Source organism: Clarias gariepinus, chromosome 7, assembly GCF_024256425.1.
Source record: "Clarias gariepinus isolate MV-2021 ecotype Netherlands chromosome 7, CGAR_prim_01v2, whole genome shotgun sequence".
NCBI classification, from domain to species: domain Eukaryota; kingdom Metazoa; phylum Chordata; class Actinopteri; order Siluriformes; family Clariidae; genus Clarias; species Clarias gariepinus.
Window position 1 is genome coordinate 6396128 of NC_071106.1, and position 11858 is coordinate 6407985.

The 11858-nt window shown below is 40.0% G+C and overlaps 1 protein-coding gene across 1 annotated transcript; it reads right to left on the reverse strand.

The window, feature by feature from the left end:
• Positions 1-8377: 8377 nt before the first annotated feature.
• LOC128528029 (extracellular calcium-sensing receptor-like) lies at positions 8378-11141 on the reverse strand. Its single transcript, XM_053500753.1, has 5 exons — positions 10866-11141; positions 9937-10749; positions 9633-9860; positions 9428-9551; positions 8378-9285 (listed from the first exon to the last, which is right to left on the reverse strand). Exons 1-5 carry the CDS (start codon positions 11112-11114, stop codon positions 8378-8380), a joined length of 2322 nt encoding a protein of 773 aa, XP_053356728.1. The 5' UTR covers positions 11115-11141.
• Positions 11142-11858: the final 717 nt, after the last annotated feature.

The following is an 11858-nucleotide window of genomic DNA, read 5'->3' on the forward strand; positions in this document are numbered from 1 at the left end:
ATATGACTGCCCATCTCTTTGCATCTGCTTGTCCACCACGTGTTTTCCTGACCGTGACAGGCCAAGGCCCGAAGACGTCAAGACCTACGTGTGTGAAAGGAGGGTCAGTGGACAGCCTGTCTTTTGGTAACTCAGCCATAATCTGTTCCTGCCGTCTGCCTCTTAGTTTACGACATGTCACACAATTGAATATCATTTTCAATTGTTTTCCTCCCACAATCCAAAAGCCTGCAGCTCTGACTGCTCCTTCGGTGAAGTGTCTGCCCTGATGACATACTTTCTCATGGAAGTGTCTTATAATGAGCTGAGCAAGGTGATGTTTTGCAGGTATGAGGATAGGATTTGTTTCATCCGAAGTCAACTGAGCTTGTCTTAATCTCCCACCCACTCTGAGAATTGCATTTGTGTCGAGAAACGGGTTCAGTTTGTTAAGTGGGCTTGAACATTTGAGGGGCATACTCTTTTCAAGCTGTCTTATGTCCTCTGCATAGACTTCTCTTTGGACAGTGCGAATGATAACGGTCTTAGCTTGATCAAGCTGCTGCTCCGTTACATGCTCATTACAGTTGTGCCAGCCCTGACAGGAGCCTTCTGTGTTCTGCTTAAAGGACTGAACAATGTGTCGAAGTTTAGACATAGCTTTCAGCAGTACATTCCAACTTGAAAACTTCTCGCACTGATGAGAACATCCTCTTCCAGATTAGTGACACAAGTAGTTACCTCATGACGCAGTTCGTTGTCATTCTCTGGGTTCACAAGCTCAAACGACTCTGGCTGAGACTGACTTATTTCTGACTTGGTAAGGAAAGAAGGTCCACTGAGCCATGTGGAAGTAGACAGCTGTTCAGCAGGTAATGCACGCGTGGCATGATCAGCAGGATTTAAGTGAGTGGGCACATAATGCCACTGATGGGTTTGTGTAGATCGTCTAATGCGTTCCACTCTGTTGTGCACATAGATGTGAAAGCGCTTCTTCGTGTTGCAAATATACCCGAGGACTACTTTGGAATCCGAATAGAAACTCACGTGATCCACTACTATGTCCAGCTCATCCATGACTAACTCCGCTACCTCGACAGCCAGGACCGCTGCACAAAGCTCGAGTCTGGGTATGGTGATATCTGGTTTTGGGGCAAGCCGTGCCTTGCCGAGAAGAAAGCCCACTTCATTATGACCATCTCTGTCTGTGAGTTTAAGATAGGCAACGGCTCCCACTGCCTTAGTAGAGGCGTCAGAGAAAACATAAATTTCTTTAGTTACTGCTGCAGACAGTGGTATTGAGGTGAACATTTATGGAATCTCTAGTTGTTGTAAATGTTCGAGGGAGTGTTTCCAGGGTTGCCACTGCTGTAATTTGTCTCTAGGAAGTTCAGTGTCCCATTCACAAACGTCAGTGGAAATGTCTCTGAGTATAGCCCTGCCCTCTACAATGACAGGGACAGCAAAGCCAAGTGGGTCATACACACTATTAACAACTGACAATACTCCGCGCTTAGTGAAAGGCTTTTCATTGACAGTTATCTGGAACTTAAACAAGTCTCTAGACAGGTTCCAGCCCAAGCCTAAGCTTCGTTGCATGGGTGGGGTAGTGAGGCCAAGGTCGAGGCCCTGCATGTCAGCCGCAAGATCCTCACTTGGAAACGTGTTTGTGATGGTGGGACAGTTGGATGAGATTTTATGCAGACGTATGTTACTTTGAGCCAGCATTTTCTGAGCCCTACAGAGAATGTTGACGGCCTCATCAGTGGAAGGAAATGACTTTAGTCCATCATCTACATAAAAGTGGTGTTCAATGAACTCTCTTACATCACTGCCGTGTTTTTTTTCTCCCTCCATCGCTGTTCGTTTCAGTCCATAAATAGCTACTGATGGGGAGGGGAAATTCCCAAACACGTGCACTCTCATCCTGAATTCCTGTACTTCTCCATCCAGATCATGGTCTTTAAACCACAAGAAGCGAAGGTAGTTGCGGTGGTCTTCTCTGACAACAAAATTGTAAAACATCTGCTCCACGTCAGCCATGATTGCATGTGAATCGGACCTGAAACGTGTCAGAACTCCCACAAGAGTATTATTGAGATCTGGCCCTTTTAGAAGCACATCATTGAGAGAAACATTGTTGTATTTCGCACTTGAATCAAACACCACCCTAATCTTCCCCGGCTTTTGAGGGTGGTAAATTCCAAAACTAGGGAGGTACCAGCATTTTCGTTCTGGAGTTATAGCTGGAGCTGGTTCAGCATGGCCTTTACTGAAAGTTTTGTCCAAGAACTCAATATAATGCTTCTTCATTTCAGGTCACTTTATCAGTGTTTTGCGGAGCAACATTAAGCGACCGAGAGCTTGGTCTCTATTGTTGGGCAAACGCTGTCTGGGGAACGAAATGGGAGAGGAGCTACCCAATTGTTTGTCTTATCTTTAGCAAAGTCTTTGTGCATAATTTCCAGGAACAAAGCATCTTCTACTGAAAGAGCCGTTTTGTCATCGTCTACGGTTTGCTGGAAAATGTGTCTACCTAATGTAGAACAGCTTTCTGTGTATTTGTCTTTGATACAGATTTTGTTTTCACAGGGACTTAGGAAGGTAGGACGCCCGTTATTAAGAATGTCTGTCTTAGAAGAGTTTACTGTGGGCTTGTGAGCACCTGAGAGACAGACGTCGCCTACAACTACCCATCCCAAATCGAGGCGTTGGGCATAAGGTGCACTGTTCGGACCATTCACCTGACTGCGAACCTTCTGAGCTTGGATGATGTCCCGGCCCAAGAGGAGGAGAATGTCCGCAGCTGAGTCCAGAGGAGGGATCTGTGAAGCCAGTGGCAAGTAGTTGTGATCACGGGGCTTGAAGGATCGGCCTCCCCGCCGTGGCTTTGAGGCAGGAGGTTAGAGTCCTTGGTATACCACGGAGGTGGACCAGCATGCATGGCAGACACGTGAGCATTACTGTTACACTCTGAGCATTGGATAATGGCTTTGCAATCCTTAGCTCGGTGACCTGTGGAAGAACAACACTTATAACAAATAGCATGTTCTTTGAGGATACTTCTCCTTTCATCTAGAGTTTTTGATCTAAAACCCCTGCATTTGGCAAGTGCATGGGGCTTATGGTGAAAAGGACATTGTTTATCTGGGTTGAGAACAGATGTTTGAGCTGTGACATTTGTTTGACTGATATCTGTTCTGTTCACCACAACCGGCACTCTGTATTTAGTTGGTTTTACCCATGGCTTATCAGGTTTCGTTGCTACTATGTTTGAACCTTGTAACATAAAGCTAGGATGTTTTCATTTCTGCATAGTCATTTATAAACTGTATAAAATATGAGAAAGGTGGGTAAACTGCACCATTGTCCCTTTTGTATTTTGTCCCCTGTTTCACCCAAGACTCCTGAAGTCCGTGGGGGAGCTTTTCAACTATGGGGTTAATCCCCCTTGGGGTGTCCAGAAAGCTAAGGCCTGGAAGATAAATTTCACTTTGTGCATACTCTAACTCTAACAAAAGATCTGCAAGTTCCTGCAATAAGTGAGTGTCCTTATTAGATATTTTTGGAAAAGATTGTAGGCGTTGGAAAAGTGATGCTTCAACTACTTCTGGAGAACCATAACTTTTGTCTAGACGTTGCCACAAACGATGCAGTCCTGCTTGAGGGTTGTTTACATGGACTGCCCTGATCCTCAGCGCATGTTGGAGTGACTCTCCACTGAGCCACTTAGTGAGGAGATCGAGCTCTTCGCTGGACTTGAGGTAGAGGCCTTCTATGGCATTGCGAAAGATGGACTTCCAGGACAAGTAGGATTCGGGACGGTTGTCGAACACCTTGAATCCCGATGTCAACAGATCACGGCGTGCTAGGTAGGATGTGAAATCTGCAAGTTCCGTCTGTGGAGGCGTTAAAGGTTTAGGCTGGGTTAAAATGTCCATTTTTTTGTGTGTAGGAGGGGGTTTTGGTTGCTCTTGCACTAGAAACTCAGTGAGATGTACACCTGGGGAGGAGGCGACTGGTGCTCGACTCTGCTGTAGACGCTGAGCGTCATCATCACTAACCAGTTGTCCTGTATTAGGCTTTCTGTCCCCATCAATTACCAAGCTGCAGTTGGCAAAGTGAGCATGCACGTAATCTTGTGTGCGTCTGCTGGAACGAGGCGTCACAGAGGAGACTTCTTGTTTTGTGATGTCAACGGCGTGATTCTCTTCATCAGCTGCCGCTTCCAGGACATGAGCTGCTGCGAGCGCTGCTTCAGCCTTACCCTCCTGTTTCAGAGCGTTTAACGTTGCTTCGATGCGTGCCTTCTCAACTTCCATGTCAATCTGGCGTTTAGGGTACTGTGCTCTGGTACAGGCGGCTTCTGCCTTTGCTCTGGCTCGTGCTGCAGCTTGACTGGTGGATGAACTGCATGAACTGCGTGACGAGCGTGAACTGCGTGACGAGCGTGAGTGACACTCTGACCGGACTACCATCTGCCAGAGAGGCGGTGAAGCGTCGCGCTGCGACATCTTGGGTGCTTGCTAGGTATATAATCTTCTTACTCTGCTGCCCTCAGTTGAATGTATGGCTATTCAACCTATGCAACGAGCTTAACATAAGAGGAGGTGGTTCCAGGAACGACAAGACACATCGCTTCGTCTGTATGTCTTTAACTGAAGACCGTTTGTCCTCTTTTAATTCTGTAAGACTGTGAACATACAATAAAACAATACACAAGCATCAGTATCGCCTCAATTTGAAACCAACAGACGTCAGTGACGCAGCACTTCGTATGCTTTACGTTCGTCATAACATTTTCCTTATAAGTTTCAATAACCTCATAAGTAACAGAAAAGTAACAACTCTTGAAGAAAATGAAGTTACACATTGATTACTTACAGATTATGGCTCAACAAACTCCCAAACAATGTAAATTAGGCTTAAAGTTGAGCAGCTCGTGTTTCTGCTACAGGTTCTTCTCACTCACAATAAACAACTCAAGAAGAAGCCACAAACTTAAGGGATACTACTGAACCCTAGTGGAAAGACTGAGAAATGCGCCAGTCACAGAAATTCACTATAGCAACCATATAGGGGCAGAACAGTTGGGACAACTACAATATCACTATTTGCACTTGTAATTATACTTATCAAAATCACTGTATCAAAACCATTTATACTTAGTGTGAATAGAATCTAATGGTATTTGTTTTGGGCATTAATATGTGCTAAACTTGAGGATAAAAGCTAATAGAAATGCAAATAGGCTTACAGAAACTGTTACGGGATTGGGGTGTGGACTTTGGAAAAGGCATAGTCTCAGAGGTTAACTGAAAGTCTTTTAATAAAGAAAACAAAACATGAACAAACATCCATAAACATGGAACCTTGTAAGGGTTAACAGGCACTAAGGTAATAAGCTTGAAACTGAAAACACGGTTCAACCTCCAAATCATAACTAAACTGAATATACCATAATCAAGTTCAAGTTCATAATCAGGATCAAAGAGAACATGAAACTATAACAAAACTTGGAGCATTACAGAAAAAAAGACTATCACCAAAATAGGAACTTTACCAAGCAGGAGCGAAACAGAACTGGAGCTAAACATAACCAGGAGATAAACAGGCTAGATAACATTCAGGCTAGGAGCCTAACAGGCTAGGAGAATAACAGAAACAGGCCCATAAAACATACCAGTTTAACTAAACACAACCGAACCTTCAACTAACAAAAACAGAACAGGAATTAAACAGAATAGAAACTCTACCAAATAAGGGAGCTAAACAAAACAGGGACACAACCGATCTGGAGTTTAAGGAAAATGGCGAGACATGGAGTATCCACCTAAAGTTACAGTAACTATACAAATGCATGACAAAGGGCCAACTAGACACAGGACTATTTATAATAAATCTAATGAGCCACCTCGGTTCAGGTGAGCGCTCCCATCACCTGACCAAGGTGCACTCTGGGAATTGAAGTTCAACTTGAAAGGGAACACAAAATGGTTTTCCAACAAAATGGAGGTTATCCGTGACAGAAACTTTCTTTAAATACAAAAAGATTGTTTGTTGTATTTAAAAAGAATTTAATACTGTACTAACATCATCAAACATCGACATGACACTACTTATATGTAATATTACATACCATACATATACATATAAGGAAGTAGAGTAAGGGCAAAAATGTTTTTTAAAGTCGTTTAGTCATTAAAGTCATTTTAGTCGTTTAAAGTCATTATAATGCATGTTTTAAAAGTAATATTTAGATAATGAAGTCAACACTAGTTGTGAGATTTTCAAAATAAATTAACAATATTGACTTTTTAATATTGTTATTATACTCATGCAATATAAAGATAAAGTCATATGCCAAGGAGGCATTTTTATTAATACATTTATTTATACACAAAAATGCCTGCTATTTTTACTCACGTTTTAACCGGTATGTTATATATATATATATTGCAATAACAAATCTCCCATTGCCGACTCATTTTGGAAATGTGGTACTTAATGCAAATGGAATTTGTCACATTTCTATAAGTAATGTTTGCCATAAGCAAATGCATGGACTTTGTTAGGCCATTTTTAGGCTTCAGACCCCCTACATTTATGCTTAGCCCCCCTAAACATTTTGCAGTTAGCTCCATAAATTAAAAAAATGATTATCGTCTCTTTCCCCTTTACATTTGATATAAAATGGCAGCTGCTCCTTCACGTCTTTCTGCGCATTTTCCAATCGACTTAGCAGACAGCAGCAGCACAGAGTGAGAAACGGAGATCAAGGTGTGTGTTTATGGATAGATTGATAGATTTACATCTGTTCAGTTCTTAACTATAAATACAGGTTATAAAATATCAGGAGGAAGTATTCGGTTTTCCTTTTAAATAAAGTTTCACTGCATTCACCTGTCCTTACACAACTGTTTTCTCCAGAGATGGGGTTAAACGCTGTTTGCCAACATTAATCTAGTGTGTGTTTTTGAAAACGCTGTTACAACAACAACAATATTATATATAGATATTTGATTTATTTTACATCAGTCCGTCACATGAAACAGACTTAGGATTTTCTGCAACAGTTTTGGAAAAGCAAATAAAAAATGTCTATTCACTATTGTCCATCAGTGTCTTGAAAAGCACCTGGTGAAGTTGGAATTTGGAATAAACAGACAGATAGACAGATGATTGATTACCCGTGACTTCGTGTTAGGCTCTGCTTCCGAAAATGCATGCGACCTTGGCAGAACCCAAAGAAGAAACTTGGTGTAAAATTCTGAACAAATAGACACAGTTCTTAAAATACAGTATAAGAACTGTGTCTATTTGTTCAGAATTTATTGTGGCTTTTTTACACAACCACTTAGTTACATGTGCATATAGACTATACTTTACATTGCCTGTCCTGATTATGAATGTCCTGATTATGAATGATTTTACGTATAATGTGCTCTGGCAGAGTTCTTCCATGTGCCAGAGAGCTGGAACTACTCTTCAGTCACATGGGATTACCAAAGGAACCCCTTACCGACTAAGGAATTCCACTCCTTTCATTACAAAATTAATGGTAGATGTTTGCTGGCTGTTAAAGATTAAGCACATCTGCAAATCTGTTTAAAATCCACAAACCAACAGTGCAGTGCTTTAACTAAACTTTTAAGTGGAAGCTACAGATAGTGGTGGACAAAAGCAGCAAAAATTGGGATCAGCTGCTGCCATGTGTTCTCTTTGCTGTCTGAGAGACACCTCAAACCTTCAACAGCTTCACACGCTTTGTGTTGTTCAGAAGTAAGACACACAGTCTGCTTGATCTGGTGAAGGAAGGCTGGGATGAGCAAATCTCCGCATTCCACTCTGTAATGGAGTATGTTCAAGACATGCAGGCTCATCTCAGCCACATACTCCCTATGGTGCAGGAACAATTGGGTTGATTTGGTTGGTCAGGTCTAGCCTTAGCAATGTTATTTGGAAATGAAAAACATAAGATGACTAGCTGAATGCTTTTATTAATGATAGGCCTTTGACAGTGTATTAATGATGTACAGAGATACATATGAAGTGTGATTTACTCAGATTTTGTTCTAACCTAGGAAGGTCTCTTCATGGCTTAACTAGGAACAGACAATTAAAAAAGAGAAAGAGATGAAAAAATGTGTTTTATACATACAAAAATGTAAGAGCTGCATAACATGTGAATGAACTCCATAATTATAAATTCATACATAAAGCTCTTACAACAAACCATATACTGTACAAACAATACATCAAACTTAAACAATAAGTACAAGTTAATAAAAAAGAAAACAAAGTAGCTCTTATCCAAATCTATTTAAAGGCGTTCATTAAAACTAAAATATGCAATTTAAGTAAGATACATAGTTAACACGTAATAGTGGATAACGAGTCATTTACCAGCTCCTTTACCTATAATTTGCTTTTTAGTATTCCTCTCTGGCTTCAGTATGATTATATAACACTTTGGAAGAAATATGCAAAGTAATAATCCAAAGCTTGATGTTAAGATGGCGAATATCTCTACAGCTACAGTGAATTTTCCAGGAGAGCTGACATAAGCAGGAATAAAGGTGATCCAGACTGCACAGAATATAAGTATGCTGAACGTGATGAATTTGGCTTCATTGAAATTATCAGGCAGCTTCCGGGCCAGAAAAGCCAAAATAAAACACAAAACAGACAGAAGTCCTATATAACCCAGTGCAGACCAAAAACCTACAGCAGAGCCTACATTACATTCTAATATGATCTTTTCCTTGTAGTACTTCATATTTTTGTAAGGAAATGGAGGGGATATTATTAACCACAAGACACAAATAATGACCTGTACAAAAGTGAAGGCAAGTACACTGAGTCTCTGCTGTAAAGGACCAAACCATTTCATTACATTACTGCCTGGAAGTGTAGCCCTAAAGGCCATTAACACAACTACTGTTTTCCCCAGTACACAAGAGATACAGAGGACAAATGTGGTGCCAAATGCTGTGTGACGCAGCATACATGACCATGCAGAGGGCTGACCAATAAATGTAAGTGAACAGAGGAAACACAGAAATAGTGAGAAGAGCAACAAAAAGCTCAGTTCAGAATTGTTGGCCCTAACAATTGGTGTGTCTCTGTGTTTAAAGAAAATTACAGCAATGCAGACAGTGAAAGATACTCCTAATAAGGAAAATGATACAAGAATGATCCCCATTATTTCCTCAAATGACAGGAATTCCACTAGCTTTAGGACACATTCGTCTTTCTTGTCATTAGACCACAGTTCAGGTGAGCACTTCATGCAAGTTATAGAATCTAAAGGAAAATACAACACATATAACTTTTAGTAGTTACAAATATAATTTTAAAGGGTTAAAAAAAAATTCTGTAGGTTTTTTATGAATCTAATTAAAATCTAAAATCTTATTATTATTGAAGCTTATATTATTCACTGTACCTGTTCTGTTACTGATTTCTCCCTCTGCACATGGTATACAGTCAAAGCAACAGATTGGTTTTCCTTTCTTAACAGCCTTCCTGGTGCCAGGGGGGCAACTTGGACTACACATAGAGACTGGTACCTGAAAAAATATATATTTATAGTATAGATAATTTTAATACATGTATAGTACATATTATATGTTCATATAAATAATGTTTACCTGTGGTTTGTTATTGACCCAGGCTATACTGATGTTGTTCAGTGACAGCTGAAGGTGTGTCTGCGAAGACCCATCATAGAAGCCTACTTTAACAAATACTGTTTTACCATCCTTGCTTTGCTGCCAATTGAGCAGTTCATACCTTGCTGCTGGGTCTCCATTTTCATCAAAATGTACATCCTCTCCAGTAGGAGAGGTGAAATTGAGTTTCTTCAACTCACTGACTACCTAAAGTAAACATTGCGAACTCTTTAGTGACAAATAGGAGTATATGTTTTTCACCAGGTTATGTTGTTACACTTACCTGCCATGGTTTGTTATCTGTTATGTTTGTACATGGAGTAGGCCCTTCTTGCCCACTGTCCCTATTTAAACAGCTATATCTGTTATGCAGAGCATAAGCCACAGCATACACAGCCTTGTACACATTATTTGCAACTCGTAATTCCGAAACATCGGTATAAAGGTTTTGAACTTGACTGAGACTTTCATTGCCTTTGCACATTCCTTTCATGTCAACAGTTGCTTGTGTGGAAAGCTTACATTCAAATATTGTCTCCCACAATTCTTTAAAAATAGCTGCATCAGAGGTCGGATTAAGTTTAGTCAGATATTCTGCTAAGCCTTTGATTTGAGCTTTTGGCATAGCAAAACCCATGGATCCTATCAGAAGATGTTGCCATTCTGCAATTGCTGGGTTAATAGTAGAGATCCAGGACTCACTTCCAATCCACTGAAACCCAGTCAAGTTCTGTAAAGCCATTTCTTTTAGAAGAACCCCAAAGTCAGAATAAGAAACAAAAGCTACAATAACCTTTGAGGTTGATGCCTTTATTATCTCAACTACTCCCAAAATCTTTTCTCTGGGATATGTCCTAAAGAATGGCATAGAGTATTCAACACATATTCCCAGTTCCTTGGCTGCAATGATAAATTCATTAATGCCATTGTTCCCATAGTCATTATCACTGCATAGGGCCCCTACCCATGTCCAGCCAAAATGCTTGACTAACTTAGCCAAAGCTCTGCTCTGGTAATAATCACTGGGAACTGTTCTGAAGAATGACAAATATTTTTTCCTGTCACTTAAGCATGCACATGTTGCAAAATGACTGATCTGCAATCAGAGATTTCAGTGAGATGAAATAAATTTTTTATGAATTCATAAATATTAGTTACACTCATAGTTTATAAGCAATCGGTTGAATATTTGCATTTAGAACAAAGTCTTACCACAGGTATTTGCACAGGTCCCACAGTAGCAGCAATGGCAATAGTGGGGCTTGATGATGTTTGTCCTATGATTGCTTGAACTGTATCAGGTTTGGCACAAGAATTTTTTTTTCCATTGCCATTGACTAAGAACAGTGAGGCTCTTGTTGTTATTTCTACTGATTCACATGAATCATAGATTTTATACCCTAGTTTGACTCCAGGAAGAATATCAGTTCTGTTGTTGATTTCCTCAATGGCAAATAACATTGTTTGAGCATTTTGAAATTCACGAAGACTTACACTAAAGGACAAAGGAAACACATACAAATGTCTACTCAATGGCCCCCATATAACAGAAACAGGTTTGTACATTTTATAATTGTAATTATTTAATAAAGTAATTTTGTTCTTTTTTTAACTGAATTGGTCCTAAAGTAATTATTAAAATTATTATAATTCCACTTCCATAATTCAGTCAAATTAATACCTTGAAGTGTCCCCACCTTGTGCATTTTAGTTGCCAGGGCTCAGATGTAAAGGCATGTTTTGTCTGGTCCCATTTTACATGAAAGGAAAATATACCACCAATCATTACATCTCCATCTTTGCTCAGTTGAGGAGAACTGGGCAGGCCTAGAATGCTGCAGTTCTGATCAGCTGCTCTCACCTGAGTGAATAAAAGCCATGTGTGCAGGAGCCTCATTCTCATCCCACCCAAAATTACATGACCACATTTTCGGGATTTATATACTTCTTCGACTAAAAGTTACCAGTCCATTGGGTGTAGGTGTAACAATTGCATTACCTCATAATTTTGCACTGCTTACTAGGATTATAAAAATACAATCAACAAAATTGTAAACAAAAATCTTGTGCAAGTACGGTGAAGAGATTCTAAGCCACAATAAAACATTTTAATGGTTTTATGGTTTATGGTTTATTTCACATGATTATGATGTTTTCTTTTGTTCACAAAAAAGGTCTTTCCTTTTCATTGTTGATAAATCTTTA